At 33.2% G+C, this 12,207-nt stretch overlaps 1 protein-coding gene across 3 annotated transcripts in view; it reads right to left on the bottom strand.

Moving 5' to 3' along the window:
• The window catches only part of LOC124353940 (protein yellow-like), a 72,314-nt gene extending 60,770 nt beyond the window's left edge, over positions 1 to 11,544 (bottom strand). Inside the window, exons 1-2 of one of the 3 annotated variants that reach the window (XM_046804010.1) lie at positions 11,284 to 11,406; positions 9,803 to 9,921 (exon numbers count right to left, since the gene is read on the bottom strand). Coding sequence is in view for 1 of the 3 variants with exons in the window: in XM_046804008.1 (XP_046659964.1) it covers positions 11,284 to 11,286 (3 nt within the window). In the remaining 2 variants the exon portion in view is untranslated. Of the gene's footprint in view, positions 1 to 9,802; positions 9,922 to 11,283; positions 11,407 to 11,426 lie in introns of those variants that run through there. The other 2 variants (XM_046804011.1, XM_046804008.1) reach the window with 2 other exon arrangements.
• Between the last annotated feature and the right edge of the window lie 663 nt (positions 11,545 to 12,207).

Genomic DNA, 12,207 nt, shown 5'->3' on the forward strand with positions numbered 1-12,207 from the left:
CTAAGAAAATTCAATCCCTTAAGGAATATAGAAATTCCAAGATAAACATCATAACCATGGAAATGAAAATGACAGAACTGTTAAATATTTGGGTGTCTTATTAGACTCTAAACTTACTTATAAACAGCACATAAATTCAAAATTAAATCAAGCAAACACAAGATTGGCACAAATGTACCCAAATTATCAATAGAAGATCATCTCTTAAACTTAAAATGCGCTCTTTTAATCTACCAAGGAATATTCAGACCCCTCTTAACTTATGCTTGTCCAGTTTGGGGTCCTTGCCTCCATAAATCAAAAAATGAACAAACTTCAAGTATTCCAAAACAAGTTTTTTGAGAATAGCAACAAATTCTCCATGGTTTGTTAGAAACCGGACAGATTCATAATGAATTAGAAATTCCGACCATCTGGGACTACATCCGAAAACTAAGTGCTACATTTCTAGAAAACTCTGGACCAATCAAACAGGTGCTGTCCATTTTAACATTGGCCAAAGAACTGTCAACAGAAGACTGAAAGCACGTCTTGTTCAAGACATTTTATTATAATTTGAAACTTACATTGTTTGTCAAGTAACTAATTTTATTGTTTATTTTCTGTTAACTGTATTATGTTTATAGGGTGTCTCCATTGGAGCAAACCCACTAATGTTAATTATTTCTATGTTCTTCTGTTCTCTATGATTCAAACTTCTGTGTATAATTATTTACTTGTAGTAATTGAACCAGAAATAAAGCTTTTGAAAAAAAAAAAAAAAAAAAGAAATCTCTTTGAAGTGCTCAAAGACTAAAGAACTTAATCCACTTCTGGAACCAATACTACTATATTTAGAGAGTAAATTTCGAACATCAGGAGCAGAAATAAAAAGATTCAAAACACATAAAGAACTTATGTAGCGATCAGACAAGTTCAATCTTAAGCCTGCAGCTATATAATTATTTTTTTATTGAAACGCCTACACACCGATACAAAGCCTAATTACAGGATATGGTCGCTAAAACGTGATCACGATTCTAGTCAGCACCGCGGATTCAGTTACGCCAAGGTTAGAGTATGTTCTCGTATGTCAAGGTTAACTTGTGTCTGTGATCTTAGTTCTTTACCTGCAAAATGTACATTCCTCGGCCTATCTATATAAAGCGATATAACTCACGTTACAAATCTCACGTTATATAATCAGGTACAACCGATATCGATGATAACGATATGAACGGATCCTTGCACACGTGTCTAATCCTTTCAAACTACAAGGTGTAACAAAGGGCACGGGCCGCTTGAAAATGTTTCTCACTCTTTAACACGTAAACTTGAAACTACAGTGAAGAATAAAGTACAACATAAAACGCTACTATTTATATCAATGGTGGCTTTCTATCTCATTAAAGCCACTACAAATTGCATATTTTTTGTACTCAATAATTTAAAAAGTATTTACTGTAAAATACCAACAATTTTGTGAGGGTTTACTGACTTTTATGTCCCTTATCATTATTTTCATCTCCACGAGACCTTTCAGTATAAGGTATAAATAGTTTTCAACTTTGCCTTTACGAACTTTCAATGTTTTCTACAGTTTCTTCATAGGACGTCCCATTGAAGTGGAGAAGTCTCTAATAGTACAAAAGGTATTATTATTTCTTTATGTCTACTCATAACAAGCTGTTTCGTGAGTATATAATTACACCTTATATAATGCATAACGTGCTGCAGTAAAGGTTCTATGGAACTGTAGCAGTAACAGTACGTGATTATATAAAGGTTATTATTTCCTCTATAGTTAACAACTTCACCTGTCTTGCTTCCTCTATGGCGTTTACTATACTGCGTGTGGTTATCTGGTTTTTTACCGCGCATTCTTCTTAATCAGGACATCTTGGAAATGCGATAGTACATAATCCAATTACAGTAGTTATCGCGTGAAGATGTCAACACACGCACACGTCCTTCTTCTATCTTAGCGGATCTTCGCCCAGGTGCTAACTCTGCGATGTTTTTAATTATCATAGGAAGCTTTACAAGACGGATATGCGAAATATTTATTGTCCAGTGACTTATAAGTATAAGACGTTGTCATATATATTTACATGGACAATGTCATAAATAATTAATATGAACCAATTAAATCAACACTAAGGGTAACAAATAGGCTTACATCACATTTCTCTCCAGACAAAAAAAGATAGTTAAATTACGCTTAACATTGAAAGCATGACTATTGCTTACACTATTCCATCGTAAGAAAGATTTTATCAATACTTTGGTGTGTTAATTGTTACCCGATATCGTAAAAGAATACAACAGATATTATGAAACAGGAAATATAATTTCAAGAGGTTCATATGCAAGGGACAACAATTGGCAATATAGGCGTTGTATGTGTTATGTGTTTGTGATAACATACAGATTCGCGCAAGTCTATAGTTGCAAGATCAAAAATCACCCTCAAGGCTTCTTTTTGAGTACGAGTGCCATACTCACCAGGGCCTCCAACTTGATCCTTAAATATCATTCAATGAAGTTTAAATATCCCTTTAACTTTTAAAGCATATGGAGTAGCTATGTTCATTATACACCTCAGATAATGAAGTGTTAGATATCTACGTTGAAATGTTTATTTTCCCTTTCTGATACTGATCATTCAATTTTTTAAATTAAAAGAACTTGATCTTGTTCTTTTTGAGGCCCTAGACATATATTTTCATTTTATAAGAAACGACTTTCTACAACACTAATTATCTTACCGCCTTACGTGGCCGGTGTTGTAGGCTATCTAACACCAAGGTCCTCGCGGTCACATCGCGTCGAACATTGTTTACACAATTAACTTTCTTGAAATATTTCGGCCTCGCTGTAGAAAGCCTTCAGTCAACAGTTATATAACTGTTATTAAGTTAAACAAAGGTTAAGTTTCGGTTTAACGTCTCACCTGAATTTGATGACATTTAAAACAAATTTACTTTCTAAATAAGCAATATAAGACTAAGAATATAAAACGGAAAAGAGAAAATTAAATATGAAATATCAGCGCAACTACGAGATATAAATATAACAGTGTGAAATATTTTGGGGCGAAATGAGAGAGTTGGATCTTTGGTTGTATTAGTTACACAACTACTATAATCAAAGGTTGGAGTGACCACAAGGATACAAGCCACCATGTCCATCTTCCAGATGTCCACTTAGAAAAATAAAGAAGTTTCCGACAGCAACACCCTAAGAATTTATTCAGGGACCCAAAACCCCTAAGCCTTAAAGATAGCTTTGATGTGGAAAATCCAGTCTAAGCTTCAGTTAGCTGTAAGATGTTCGTAAAATATTGCTATTCACGTTGCTATTTATTCCTTTTTGGATACATAAACAAGAAATTAGAAATTGTAATTTCACTGTGGGACAAGTTTTAAATACATTTATTTAATCGCTAAAATACTAACAGTTTTATCGTGCTTACATAATCTGGCATCATTGTATACATAATAGTACATGATATAAGTGGTTATAAATAATATTACAGCTAAGTTTATGAATGTACTGCGATATACTTTTCTACACGAACTAAACATATGAAACGTACTCGTAACGGCTTACAACATTTTTAGTGGATTCTCATTTTGTATTGTAAATTATAAATTGAGCTAAAGGAAAAAATATCGATGCTTTTACGATCAACGCAATTTACAATAATAATTATACACCTATACTAAAGCGTGGAAAATAAAGTTCTTTTTAATCCGTTAGGCTCTAATTGATTGTGTACTTATCTCCATTACACTGTCATAAAATCACAGTAAATTTATTACAAAAATACTAAAACAAATTAAATTCCTATAAATTAAATAATTAAAAAATACTGTTATCCCAATGTACAGAGGCTCCATGGTGCGTGAAACAGGCATTGCCGTGTAACACCCACATACACCAATGCTTATTTCCACGTTCACCATAGTTTTAGGTTTAATATGGCATTAAAAGTCATTCAATTTGTTTGGTAAATCTTGTGAGTGGCAAATGCATATCTATGGGGGATTTATACTCGATTTCCAACACATTTTTCTTGCTGTGCTGTTATTCGTACAATTGCGTAGACTACAAAAGCCTCGTGCAGAATGTGAGAACTACGCCTGTAATGAGAATTTAATTACTACTGTAATCATTAATATCACAAATACCTGTTTTCCTCATAGCTGTGGAATAGAATGTAAAATATGGAACCCATTACCGTCACATTCTTGTACATTGTATATTGGAATATAATAGCTAATCATTATGGATTTATGTAATAATGCATATTTATCAATCGAAACATAGGTTTTTGCGACAATATTTTAATCAATATTTTAAAATACATGTGAACTAAATCCCATGACTGAAGCGTCTATAAAAATTCATCAAAACGTAGATTTGTCCACATATAAATTGTATTCTTTTTTATGTAAAAGTTCAAATTTAGCATTCCGTCTTATGGAGCTATCGTGATGACAAACGTGTTGTACGTTAGAGAAGTGTAAAGTTTCCAAATTAGTGTAACATTTAAATTTGATTCTCTTTAATGGAAAGTTAAAATTTTGCATTTCATATTATGCTATCGCGATGACAATTATGTTTTGAACAAAGCAGTTATTAAAATGTCAGTATTAGATGAATAAATTTGAAAAATGATCGGGCAAAATGTCTAACAAGATTAAACAAGTGGACAAGACGCCATCTGTACGCGCTATCATTATTGGATAGTTGGAGTGTTATGTATCCATACTTTTCTGTATATTTCATTATTTCCTCGTTTGTTTCCATTTGAGTTACGGGCAACGACAACCATTTGAAAATGAATGTTTGAGAGCAGTTGCTAGGCTAATGGTACGCCTAGTTAAAACACGCCGGCTGGTCTGACTGCCGGCGTTGGACTTCCCCAATCTGCGTGGTTCCTAACCTAACCTAATTCCAAACGGGAACGGACACTACGCACCGGCGCGCGCAGATTTCAACGCCAGATAACCTGAGCCAGATTGTCGAGTCTGCGCACCAGAACAACATACTATAAATTTTCTTGTGTTTCTACTATTTGTTCTATTTGTGTGGCTCTTGACCGGTTTCATTATGGATACACACTGTTCTAACGAAAACACTTTTTTAATCCTACAAGATTTGTTGTTACGTAAAAATTCGTATTCTAAATGATCTTGCATCCGATTCTAACAAACCGGGATCCATAATTCTCATTTGTTGCTTTTGGGGAATTGTTTTACTCTTGTGATTTGAAAAATATTAATAACAAGGTACTTTTTATGTTCACGTTGAGATAGTAAACTTTATTTTTAGGAAAATCTTTTTAACTAGAACTTGTTTGTTTGTTTAGGCATTTAGGATTACTTTCCTAATTTTCGACACTCAGTTCAGGGAAAGGTTCTGTATTAGTACGATGACTATTAAAGAATGACGCCATGAGTCAAACTGATATGTCTGATCTCTGACAACCAGATCGTGGCAACTTTCCCAACGGTTGTCTGCGTCGATTATCTGGATATGACCGCTTACCTGATTACTGCTCTTACTCCAAAACGAGCGGCCGATTGGAATGGAATTGGACTGGAAGTGTATTATTGATAAATACATGTGTGTATTTTCAACTTGAGGAGATGGTGAATGTTAGCAGGTTTAAGCATGAATACGCATGTTCCTTATTCAAATTCTCATAGTGGTATGTGATTATTACGTGGGCAGAAAATGAGATCACATCTTCTGGAATAATGAGACAAATCACAGAGCATGGATATCTGAGGAATCGTCTTCACAAACAGGATTGTAAGTTTTCTCAAGAAAACCGAATTAGTTGTTTTAAAATCTTTTGTAATGCGGTTGAAAACTTTAAAATGAGAGTTAGAGTTTGATTTTATTTCATACTACCGCGGTTTGCAATAAGTCCCTGAGAGTTATGTGCGTGGCAAAAGGCTGCCACTTCAAAAAAGGAGAAAGAAGGTCCTCTGCTGGAGGATATCGAGATTACTGGCACAATGCTACGATTATACAGTAATATAGAACTATAACGGGTAATTTCTTGCAAAACTCATGCGACGTGTATTTCTACATCCGATAAGGGTGTTTGACTGGCACAATGCTACGATTATAATATAGTACGAGAACGGATAATTTCTTGCAAAACTCATGCGACTTGTATTTCTACATCCGATAAGGGTGTTTAACTGGCACAATGCTACGATTATACGGTAATATAGTACGAGAACGGATAATTTCTTGCAAAACTCATGCGACGTATATTTCTACATCCGATAAGGGTGTTTGATGATATCCATTTTAAAAGACATGATATCCGTAGTTCCTGAGCTACAGGAAGAACGATTCGAAGATTTACGCTTTCTCGTGGCTACCACTGATAGCTATCATTATTTCTTCATCCACATAAGGGTGGTGATCATTATAACATCCATTGTCCTGTTGACGTACAAAAGGTATGAGCCATCTTCCAATGAATTGAGAACGATACGTTAAAAAACAACTGTCTATTCTTCATGCATTTTGCATGGGACCGTCTTGGACATAGATTATCAATGTATCTTGATATAATTTAATGCTTCATTTTAAAAAGTACTTAGCAAAATTAAAGTGTAGGCCATTATCGTAATCACAGTGTTTTATTTCTACCCACACCTTCCACTACAAACTAATAAAAGCATATCTGACCTTATCCTCATTGAGAAAACGTTCATCGAGAAAGAAACCAACTTTATTTCTAATCAAGCTAATAATACAGTTCATATATATCCAAAAACCTCCATTTTCAAGTAAGAATTATACAAATAGTGTTTTCATTCTTACCGTAACATAATGCATGGCACATTACATAAACTAAAGCATTTCTAAAGTACAATGTATAATGACCAAATTTATGAAGATCCCTGTTATGTGAATATTTGAGTCCCATTAACGGTTCAGAGTATTGAGATTTAATTTTTATTGTGCCAGCCTGCCTGGAACTGCACCATAATATAACTCATTCTTGTACATGTACAAATGAAGTTTCATATAAAATGTAAAGCCTACAGATGAAATATAGCTAGTGGATAACTAAACTGCATATGTTACTATGTCAAAATTTGCATACAGTTCAAATCCTTAACTGTATATGGCAAGAGATAAGAGCTGTGACCATGGGATTATCCTAGTGACACTGATTCAATGAGTTTTATTCATTGAATTGTTGCTAGCTAAATTTAAATTCTGTAAGTTCCCTGATACGGTTATTAATAGCCTTACTTCTTATTTAAAAGGACGGTAACAGACGACTAAAATAATAGAAATCTACCTAGTTTAATGTGCCTTCTAAAGCCACTGATGGTGTCTCCCAAGGTTCGTGCCTGGATCCAAGTATATTCACCTTATACACTGCTGACCTTGTCAGTGTTCACTGTGCTCGTATGCAGATGTTAGTCAACTTCTTTTGACGTACCCTTCAAGGGTCAATCAAGTTGTGCATGCAATGTATTAGCGGCGACTTGCTCAAGATCAAATGCACATCGGATGGACATAGGCTAAGATCGAAAGCGGGAAAATGTTCTGTATTACATTTTGTTTATCATCTATTAAGGAATTAAATACGACATGCGGAACTGTGTTGCTTTGAGTGAAAATTATTAGGAGCATAGGAAATTTATAAACGAGAGGAATATTATTTCTTCAAAGTGGCGATAATTTCACGTTTCTGTATCAGTTAGAACGCCGGATTTAAATCTTTAGTTTTAATTTAGCATTCTTTCGACAAAACATATTAGTTACCGAGTAAAATATGAACTTACAACCATTAAAATGATTAATTTCATATTCATATTTCAATCCGAATGAGTAGTAGTAGTCTGTACTAGTAAAACGGAAGCTACAAGAAACAATGAAAATGTCATTGGGTACAAGTGTCAATTAAAATCAGAGTTGTAAACTATTTCGGTATTTCATAAGTTCGTTTTTCATAACGCTAATAAAAAATAACTAAAAATATAACCTAAGTCACGAAACGTTTTCTAATCCAAATATCCATATAATGTATTTCCACGTCTGAACTGAAAGTCTATGTTATTACGTGCAATGTATCCCGTATCACTAATTCCTTCGGTAGAACGAGAATCCTTATCTCTACTCCACTAGATCTCAAAATATAACCTAAGTCACGAAACGTTTTCTAATCCAAATATCCATATCATGTATTTCCACGTCTGAACTGAAAGTCTATGTTATTACGTGCAATGTATCCCGTATCACTAATTCCTTCGGTAGAACGAGAATCCTTATCTCTACTCCACTAGATCTCAAAATATAACCTAAGTCACGAAACGTTTTCTAATCCAAATATCCATATCATGTATTTCCACGTCTGAACTGAAAGTCTATGTTATTACGTGCAATGTATCCCGTATCACTAATTCCTTCGGTAGAACGAGAATCCTTATCTCTACTCCACTAGATCTCAAAATATAACCTAAGTCACGAAACGTTTTCTAATCCAAATATCCATATCATGTATTTCCACGTCTGAACTGAAAGTTTATGTTATTACGTGCAATGTATCCCGTATCACTAATTCCTTCGGTAGAACAAGAATCCTTATCTCTACTCCACCAGATCTCAAAATATTTCATTTCAAGGACCGATGCGCACGCAGATGTTTTTATTAGATATCCAAACACAAAATTATCTGCAACAGAAATTTTACCGTTCTTCTCAATTTAAACAATATAGTAACTCATTTTGTATAACTGATTGAAAATAATCAATCTACTGACCTGGTAATGTTTAAATTGCATCACTTTGCTTGTTGGCCACAATCTGTACCTAACGCCAATGAGCAGACATCCTCTGTAATGCGCGGTTCCGCTGTGTAATCCTACCGAAATAACCCTTAAAATTGCTCTCTGCTGTCTGTGACAGTAAAACTCAACTGCAGTACTCTATTTAACCGAGTATAGCAATAATCACTCTGCTACCTTTGTTCTTGTTCGGCTTAAATTTGGTTCAGGCTGTTAGTTTTCAAAATAATACCTTGGCTTATTATATTTAATTCGTGAAACAAGAAAGTTTGCAGTCAACTGTTTTCCAAGTGCATTCTAAATGTAACTAATGTAACTTATAATCCGAACATAGAAAATTTAACTTCGCTATTGTGGTTTGCACTTATAGTCATTTTAAAATAGAGCTGACAAAACCATTTTGTACATTTTGGAATTATAATGGAAATGAAAAGCTTAAATTGTTTACGTAATATTGTTATATAAATCTGCCTAATACAGCAACCCTCACGGCGTGATCCCTTGAAGACATTTGCATTTTTACCGATCATAATCTCCTAAACCACTTTTTCTGAAAATCTTTATATCTATCGAAGCAAAATATATATATATATATATATATATATATATATATATATATATATATGAGAAAAACACACACTTGTCACCTCGGCATATTAATGTTGTACCTTTTACATTGTTCTAATTAAACACTTTTCTATATCTATTAACATCATAAGCACTATTATTATAATAAATAATAACGTATAAACTATACTAAATTAATGATATTTCACAGGAAATCAGTGTGCTTACAAACGGTTTTGGAACAGTTAAAAAATCTACAATTAACTTTGGTTTTGTCTAAGATTTTCTACTTTGGACACAATGTTATTATTATACGTTTATTATAGTTCAATTTGAATTACATTACCTCTTGCATTTCTATTTTAATAGCATGATAACGTGCCTTTAATTTAGCTTTAGTGTAACACAATTGAAACTGTCACCTGTCTTACATACAAGAAGTGCGTGGCCCTCGAACACTCTTAGGGTATTGACATCCGCAGCCACACTTGAACAAGTCAGCAACAAATTCCTTCTCTACATCTGATCAATGATATAACACCTGCATAAACACACATTTATAGAACAAGGTCATAATTAAGAATGGATGAACTAATTGAGTCGGCCTACCACAGCATTGTTAGCACTTCAAGAAGAAACAAGCCTGAAGGGCACATAGTTTTGGAGGTCTTGATGTCACAAACACATATTACAAGAACAAAGTGTTCGAAAGAACCTAACAAAGATAATATCAGCCAGTCAACATTCCGGAAAATGTGGGCCTCATTGATTTTCTAGGGGTTCTGGACAATAACAGAGTTAGAGGAAACTCTGAGATTCTATGGTAAGCTAACCATAATCTATCCTTAGTAATCTGTTAGGGCTTACCCGCGGCTTCACACGTAATTTCATTTTGTAAAACAGAGACACCATGAGCATATTCTTTTAAAATCGCATTCCAAACAATCCTTAGATAAGTCATAATCACTGAAATATATTCCAATCTCTAGATCCATTTGATATTTAAGTTTAAAGATGGGGCTCTGATGTCGGGGAGTGAGACTGTTTTTTATTAGGATCTCTGAAATTTCTCGAATTTCTCTCCAATATTTCATGATATTTTAATGAATGGATCCAACGATTTCAGTAACAGTTGAACTATTTTAGGCCACTATGAAGAAATTCTAAGTTTAATGAGAGACTAAAGTCGTAGTCCTTAGCTATCAGTCAACACACTTTTGGTGTAATCAATTATACAATTCTACTGAAGTTGATTAAAATTTGAATAACAAACCACAGACAAAGAAAAGCTTCTGCGCGTAACATGGCATTTACGAAGTATAGCTGAATTAAAACAAGAATTAAATAGTTAATTTACTATCAACTGTTTAAATGTGTATAAATTATTGTACTTATTAGTCTTAACTTTAGCAGGTGATCAAAAACACATTTTCTAGTCTACCGATTAAGTTAAGTCCATAAATACAATGGATAATTGAGTATAAAGGAAGTTTTATACATATATATATATATATATATATATAGGCCTATATATATATATATATATATATATATATATATATATATATATATATATATATATATATATATATATAATATATATATATATATAATCACTAAGTCTGAAACGTTTTCGCTAGATCAATTTATGTATTCAATGTTTTTTTTAATATAACTTTGCATAAGGTCTAAAATCCCTTGCCTTGCTTCTGACGTTGCTTCACTTTTCTAAAGGACATATTTTATGATTGTTCAGTAACTTAGTAAAGCATAAAAAGCTTAATCTGAGTTAAAAATAGGTTCAATGTTCTCTTTGATTACGTGTTTAGCTCACTCAGTATGCAATTTTTTAGGTTAATTACTAACCACTAAATCTATGTCACAATCTAAAAAAAAACTTTACCATGAAAGGTGGCGACAATAACCGGGACCTAAGTAACTGCCATAGAAACCATCACAACTAAAACAAATCGCCAACTGATAATAATTTACGACTACTCGTTACCCACAAACCATATCGACTTGCTAATTCAACAATCAACTGACCTTATTTGCTTGTAATCCTACAGCCAGATAAGAGGTCGAAGTCCTCAGTTCTGTGATAACGCACTGCACCGACTGCCCAGTCGCGAACTGACTGTAGGGCTGTATGTACACTGGCAGGTGCCGGGCACCGGGCACTGGGCAGTCACAGTTGGAGGGGTTGAGTGATCAGCTGTTAGGGGAGGGGATGATGGTAACAGGACAGACATCCAAGAGATGATGAGGTTACAATAAAATTCATTTTATTGGTACTTTCTAAAACTCAACATTAAATTTAACTAAATAACGATATGAAATAATATTCTACATCAAGTTCTGAATGTATTTAAATTTTACATATTTGATTCCAAAGTAATCTAAATTACGTTACATCAATATTTTGGGACCGATATTTCTTTTTTCTTCTAAGTGGTCACTCTCTTACCTGCTGAAATAGTTTTCATTTCAAACTAAATTAATCCATTACATTTTAAAATTTGTAATAATTGTGCAAAGTCAATTTGTGATGATAGTTTTTAAAATTACACTTATGATTATGAAAGAAACACATACTCAAAGTTTATGTGAGATTAAATTTGTGCATTGTTTTTATTTTATAAATTAATATACATAGATAACTTATGCATATTTTAAATGGTACTATTTTAAATACACTTTACACTTCACTTAAAACTTGTTTACAATAAATTAAATTGTCTTCAAAATGTAAAGATTTAATTTGATTAACAATATATTTTAGCATATTTTTCAATATTTTACTTCAATGCATAAATAATATAAGCTG

This window comes from Homalodisca vitripennis, chromosome 2, assembly GCF_021130785.1.
Source record: "Homalodisca vitripennis isolate AUS2020 chromosome 2, UT_GWSS_2.1, whole genome shotgun sequence".
In the NCBI taxonomy this organism is placed as follows: Eukaryota; Metazoa; Arthropoda; class Insecta; order Hemiptera; family Cicadellidae; genus Homalodisca; species Homalodisca vitripennis.